The following is a 6707-nucleotide window of genomic DNA, read 5'->3' as shown; positions in this document are numbered from 1 at the left end:
GACTGTCAGTATTTCTAAGACAGGTGAGTCTCCTCCTCTCCTGCAAGTTTGCTGTCACATGAGTGGGTGTGTATGGCTGGCATGACTTACAGGGCAATGATTTACTTGCTGAACATTCCCCAGGGGTCTGGAGCCTGAAGTTATAGAAGGAGAAGTCGAGGTATGCGACTCAGAGCTTTGGGGAAGAGGAGTACCAGGTGAGTGCCCAGGGTGAGTGTGAATGAGCAGAAGTTGAGGAAAGAAAGGTGGGGGGCACTTCCTTCTTTGGGGGTATCTTTGGAGCTGGTGGGAAACGAAGAGCAAGGGCGTTCCCAGCATCACACGAGACTGTCTTTCTTGTTCACCCTGGAAGAGCTGCTGGTTGGGAGAGTGACTCACTGATAGAGCCACTGCTGGAATTGTATTTGACAATGGGTAAGCCACCACAGCTGGTGGGGAGGGAGACCACAGGTCAACCCCAAGCTCTTCCGGCTGCCAGCAATCAGATAAGACTGACAACTTGTGAGTTGATGATGACCTCACTTTTGTGGTCATGACACTGTAGCCTTTGAAACTCTGAACTGTAGCAATGTTCATAGGAATCTCTCAAGAGCGAAATAGGATTGGTTTTTCAGTCACCTTCTTCTTTTCGCAAATGCAAGGAAGTCAGGGGTACATGCCAAACTGAGAAGATATTTCTGAAATTCAGGCAGAATTCAGGTGTGTGTGTGAGAGACAGACACTCCAGCTGCCCTGCTGGAAGGCAGACATTGGCCAGAAGTTAAAAACAGAGTCCTGTCTTTTAGGTGCTCCAAGGCTGCCTTCTGCTGCCAAGAGCTTCTTATCCGGGGCTATGCAGTGAAGTGGGACCTCAAGAAGACCCCAGGGAGGAACACAGGCCCTCAGACAGGAAGCTGAGTGTGGAGCAGAGGCCATGGTCCCTTTGAGGGAGGAGGGCCAAGGGGAGGGCGTCTGCCCCATCTGCCAGGAGCAGCTGAAGGAGCCCACAGGCACCGAATGTGGACACTTCTTCTGTCACGGGTGCCTGGTCCAGCATGCGGAGAAGGCCTCAGCCTCCAGGGTCCTCTGCTGCCCCCTCTGCAGAAATCCCCTCTGTTCTGAGAGGATTCTGAGGCCAGACTTGTTCTGTCCCAGCCACCAGAAGAGGGTATGCAAGTTCTGCGAGAAGAGCAGATGTCTTCTGTGTGCGCAGTGTTTGGAGTCCCCGGAGCACAAGGCCCATTCAGAGCTCACCCTTGAAAATGCCATCAGCCACTACCAGGTAAGGCAGGCTTGTCTCCTGCGTTCCCCGTTCCTGCCCCTGGCACCCCTGGGAGACTCAGTCACTGACACCTTACTCTGTTTCCTCTGCTCCCTCTTGCTCGAGACCCAGGCCTCTGCTTTGTTCCATGTATTTGGAATAGATAGGAGAGTCTCTAGGCATTGATGTGGCTCCATCTGAAAGCGGATGTGAGAGTCCTGGAGTGGATGCCGTGAGCCTGGGAGCCACAGTAGAAACATACCTGCTGGGTTCCTTTCAGCAGCCATATAGTGTTCAGTTCTCTGAATGTGTGTTGTAAATGGGCAAATCTCTGCTTATTTCTAGGTTATTGTGTTGTTTTGATTTGTTGCCCTGAATATCCTTCAATACGCAAGAGGACTTAAAAAGTTTGTGAAAGTTTTGCACTGTATTATAAATTTTATTTTTTAAAAAACTTTTTTGGAGTGTTTTGTATATTTTAGAGTATGTAGAATATCTAAAAGATATTCTGAGTAAAGTGGGAAGCAGAGCTCTAATTCTACTTTGTCCACGTTATAGTCCATTTGTCCTTTTACAATTTATTGAATATTTCATATAATTCCATATAATTTGTGTCATATTCCGTGATTTGAGTACCAACAACAATATGTAATTACATGTAGTTACTTGCATATTTTTCTGATTCTCTACTTTATTCTGTTTATTCCTCCCTGTGTGTTATATCAAACATTATACCTTCAGAGTATGTTTTTTTTTATTTTTGAAGGTGTATTTATTTTTTGTTGGAAAAGCAGATAAGATTTACAGAGAGAAGGAGAAACAAAAAGAAAGGTGTTTTATTTACTGATTCACTACCCAAGTGGCCGCAACTGCCAGAGCTGAGCTGATCCAAAGCCAGGAGTCAGGAGCTTCTTTGAGGTCTCCCGCTTTGGTACAGGGACACTTCAATGCTTTTTTAGGCCATAAGCAAGGAGCTAGATGGGAAATGGAGCATCTGAGACAAGAACTGGTGCCCATATGCGATTCCAGCACTTGCAAGGTGAGGATTTAGCCAACTGAGCCATTGTTCTGGCCCTTTGCAGTATGTTTTAATATCAGGCAGTTCTCACATCTCCAAAACCCTTATCTTTTAGAACCTTGTGGATATCCACATTATTTATTTGGCCAATTATTGTTTTTATCAACATAATTCCCTTGGCCCAAGCAGCCCGCCGTGCTCACTTCAGCACGTTGAAGGCCAACACATGCCCAGCCAGTGGCTTCTCCCATCAACGTCTGACTCACAGTGCTGCTGCTGGGAAATGTGTTTTAATAACTTCCTGGCAATACTTCTGTTTCTGGTACTTCCTGAAGCTTTGCTTGCTCCATGCATTCTGCAACCTTTCCCCCACAGTACCTGGTCCTGGAACTTCCCTGTCAGACATCATGCCCAGACTGACTGCTCTCTGCACGCCTCCAGTGACGGGTCTCTAACCAAGACACTCCTTCTAAGTGCCTATGAGAGTGAAAAACAAAACTGAAAAGCTATCACCACTACCACCACAGTCTTAACCCCTCCCCCAGAATTCTCTTTTAACCCAAGATAGAAGGCTAATTTAATGTAAGCCATGTCCTTCAGTTCAAAGTGTGCCAATGTCTATAGTTCACAATTCCCTCTCCTGTTTATTTGGGTTTATGTTGAATCATCGATTCTCCTTGTCCCATGATCAACCACTTTGAGCATTTGTTGGCTCTTTGCTTGAAGATGATTTAGCAAAACACATGTTGCCGTACAGATGGTCCCTGGTAGAAGCTGGTTCCACTCACTGAACCATGGTTTGTTTCAGGAGTTTGCAAAGCCACACTCATTCAGTAAGGAGATAGCTTTGAGTTTGGTCTTTTCACCCAGCCTGTTCTGGGGTCCCAGACCCCAGCACACACCAGGAATGTTTCCAGGGTCAGGATGGCTGTCAGATTTCGTTGTTGTGGTGATTGTCATATCATGGCTGTCTCTGACTCCAATTACTACTGAGTTTGGGTACTTCCTCATATGTGCTGTGGTTTTTTGCACACCTGTCTTCTGTGAATTAATTGTTCACATTCTTTGTACGGTTTTCTTTTCCTTTTTTAAGGATTTATTTATTTTTATTTGAAAGGTAGATTTCCAGAGAGAAGAAGAGACAGAGAAGGAAAGATCTTCCATCCTCTGGTTCACTTCCCAAGTGGTCACAATGGCCAGAGCTGAGCTGATCTGAAGTCAGGAGCCATGAGCTTCATCCTGTTCTTCCACATAGGGGCCCAAGGCTTTGGGACATCTGCTGCTTTCCCAGGCCACAAGCAGGGAACTGGATGAGAAGTGAAACAGCTCAGACAAGAACTGGTGCCCACATGGGATGCCAGTGCTTAAAGGTGGAGGATTAGTCGGTTGAGCCCTGGTGCTGGGCCACGTATACTTTTCTGTTGGGATCTAGTCTTGCTTTGGAGTAGGGTTTACTTCCTCTGTTCTACATGCAAGTCTCTTACTGATTTTAGAGATTCAGGTATCTCCCAATGTGCATTGTTTCTATTAATTTTTTCACAGTGCTGGCACTACACAGAAATATTTCATTTTGAGATAGTGAGTTTAGTAAGTCCCTCATGGTTTGGGCATGTCACAGATTTGCTCTTTAATACTATTTTCTATTATCTTTACAATTTTTGTTTTGGTGCTTCATTCTTTAGCCCCTCTGGGGGCTGCTATCTCATGTGGCCCCAGGCGGGACTCTGGTTTTATTTCTCTGTTATTGTTGCTGCTTTCTCAAGACCATCTTCTACAGGCTGTGTTCCTACTGTCATGCATCTAGTTGCTACTTTCTTTTTCTAATTTCCTTAGTGAACCTGAGTCCACCCTTGAGCTTTTTTTTTTTTCATTTTTCTGTTTTTTATTTCACCAGCAGCATATTTATTGCTATGGATTTGAATGCTCCTTTGTATCTGTTAGAGCAAGTACAGTTTGTTACTCATCAGACAAGGAAATGCCTCAGGAAGGCTTTCAGAATCTCTGTTTGGTCCCTCCCCCTCCTTTCCTCACTTGGATTGGTCACAGTCCTACGCTGAAAGCAGTACTAGCTATGTTCATTTCAGCTTCTCTCCTTGGTTATTTAAAACCTGGAGGCAAGTTCTTCTCAAAACTCAAATCATTTATTGTATCTATAACTTCAGGGACAGAACGAGAGAGAGAGAGAGAGACATACACATGTCTGCCTGCCTGCATTACATGTTTGTACCCAATCAATGGCTATTGCCAAATACCCCAGCCAGGGCCAAGGGAAGAGTGCCATCAACAGCTCCCCACCTCCTCCTTATGGTGACTGTTCCCAGACCAGCCTCACTCGCTTCTGCAAAGTAGCAAGAAGTGCAAGACGATTAGCACACAACTTGTGTATGTTGGGAGAAAAACACCCTAAACTCAGGTAGATATAACTGCTTCTGATGCTATTTGTTATCACTGTACAGTTCTAAGACTGTTTCAAATACTGCCCATTGCTTTTCTCCATCATCATCTACTAAACAAGCTCTCAGATTCCTTATACTAAGCATGGAGGTTCAAGAGCACTCATTTTTAGGTAGAATGTATGTTAGCTTCACCCTATCCTAGGCCCTCCACCACATTCCAGTGAGTTCTGCCCTCCAGGTGCCACTCACACCCTGGTATCTCTGACAAGCAGGTGTATCTGTCTCCTTAGGAGCGACTCAACCGCCGCAGCAGGAAGCTCAGAAAATACATCACAGAACTGGAGTGCCTCAAAGCTCAGGAGCAGAAACAGCAGACCATGGAGGTGGGTTCCTCAGATTCCTGGGACGGGCTTTTTTGTGGTGTCCTCAGAAGCTCTCACTTCCTGTTCTAGATGCTCACCTGTCCCTGGAGCAGCCAGACACGGGAGGGAGGTCCAGGAGGTTGAAAATCCTGGTGCTCAGTTTGGCTTTGGGCTGTGTACAACATGCAACCTGGGGTTTGTTGATACCTCTGATCATCATGACTTACCTGTTAAATAAAAGCAGATCTTAATTCCCCCAGCTTACATAGGGGATCAAAGGAAACGAGCATCACAGCAGCTGGAAATTACAAGTCTTAGGACTCCATTTCTGTCTCTGCCCTAATTCCTTTTGCTATGCAGATGTGGGATCTCTCCTCACCTGATAAACAGAACAGGATTAGAAGTAGGCAGTAAAGGATTCAGGTAGGTGTGTGTGTATGTATTCCCACCATGGTATGACATGACCTTGGTAGTAAGAGATGCCGGGGAGGAGTTCCTACCTTTTTGAGAAGCACTTCTACCTCCATATCGCCCTGTGACACACAGAGGCAATACTATGAGACACAGGGGACTAAGGGACCAGATTCTAAGATATGAAGAGCTGAGAGGGAGTCATTTGACACCAAGTCTTAGCAAGGTGCTTTTTTGTAGTTTCAGGTAAACCCTGGGATCCAACGACTGGAGGCTGAGCTAGAAAGCCAGTGCCAGGCCAAGGAACAACTGGATGCCTTCACTCAGCAGGAGCTGGGTCAGCTGCAGGATACACCGGCTGAGGTGGCCAGAGTCCCCATCCTCCCACAAGCAATACTGCATCTTAACAGCCTGGTCACCAGTGTGGAAAGGACATCCCAGGAGTTACAGGCCAGCACATTGAAGGTGCACATGCCAAGCCATCTCCCAAACAACAAACACTGGGTTCTCTCCAACGAGTCTGTGGCCTACCTGCAGCACCCCTCTAGGAAATAGAGGGTGGAGAGGCTTGTGTGATGTGTGGTGGGAGTGGCTTGTCCAAGGCCATGGGATGCTACTGCAGCAAAGTGGATTGTGGAAGAGGGGTGCTAGCTCCTCTGGTTCTCATGGTGGCACCTGGAAGTTGGGAAGGGAATTTGGATGTGACAAGAGCCTGAGGACTTATGGAGATTCTCACTCTTTCTTTTCCTAGGATGCCAGTGACTTGTTGAGCAGGTATGAGCTGTCCCCTCTTCCTTCCCACACAAAGCCACACAACCAGATGTACTTGGGTTCCATCAAAGTCAAGGGGTTCCACTGCTCCATTAGCCTTCCTGCCTTCATGCTACATGGCCAGGGGAAGATTCAACAGAACATGGGATTACACATAAATTAACACAGCATTTCTTTGTTTCCAGGAGTGCTCCACGCAAACTAGAGGCTATTTACCCCATGTTGAAGAAAAGAGTCAGGAAGTCATTGCTTGAATCATTCTTGCAACAGTAACCAATTTGTCCCTGAGCAGCCTAACCCTACATCAGCCTCCTTTTTGCCAATCCTCCAACTTGTCCAGATCCCCCACTGAGTCTGTGTAGGACTCCTTCAGGCCTGCCATGACAGGGACATCCCCAAGGCTGTGCCCAGGCATGCAGATGGCAGAGGCTTACCAGTGGGGGTGCCACCTCAGCACATGGATCCCAGCAGGTGCCAGACTCCAGTGGTGCCTGTCCTCTAGCACCAAC

General features: G+C 46.7%; 1 protein-coding gene across 1 annotated transcript; it reads left to right on the top strand.

Annotated features, from left to right (window-relative positions):
* The first annotated feature begins 230 nt into the window (after positions 1 to 230).
* TRIM40 (tripartite motif containing 40) lies at positions 231 to 6361 on the top strand. Its single transcript, XM_004598407.2, has 4 exons — positions 231 to 1261; positions 4945 to 5037; positions 5668 to 5892; positions 6179 to 6361. The coding sequence occupies exons 1-4, from the start codon at positions 914 to 916 to the stop codon at positions 6359 to 6361; spliced, it is 849 nt and encodes a 282-aa protein (XP_004598464.2). The 5' UTR covers positions 231 to 913.
* The last annotated feature ends 346 nt before the right edge of the window (positions 6362 to 6707 follow it).

This window comes from Ochotona princeps, chromosome 1 (assembly GCF_030435755.1).
Source record: "Ochotona princeps isolate mOchPri1 chromosome 1, mOchPri1.hap1, whole genome shotgun sequence".
NCBI lineage: Eukaryota > Metazoa > Chordata > Mammalia > Lagomorpha > Ochotonidae > Ochotona > Ochotona princeps.
This window is presented reverse-complemented; position numbering and strand designations above follow the sequence as displayed.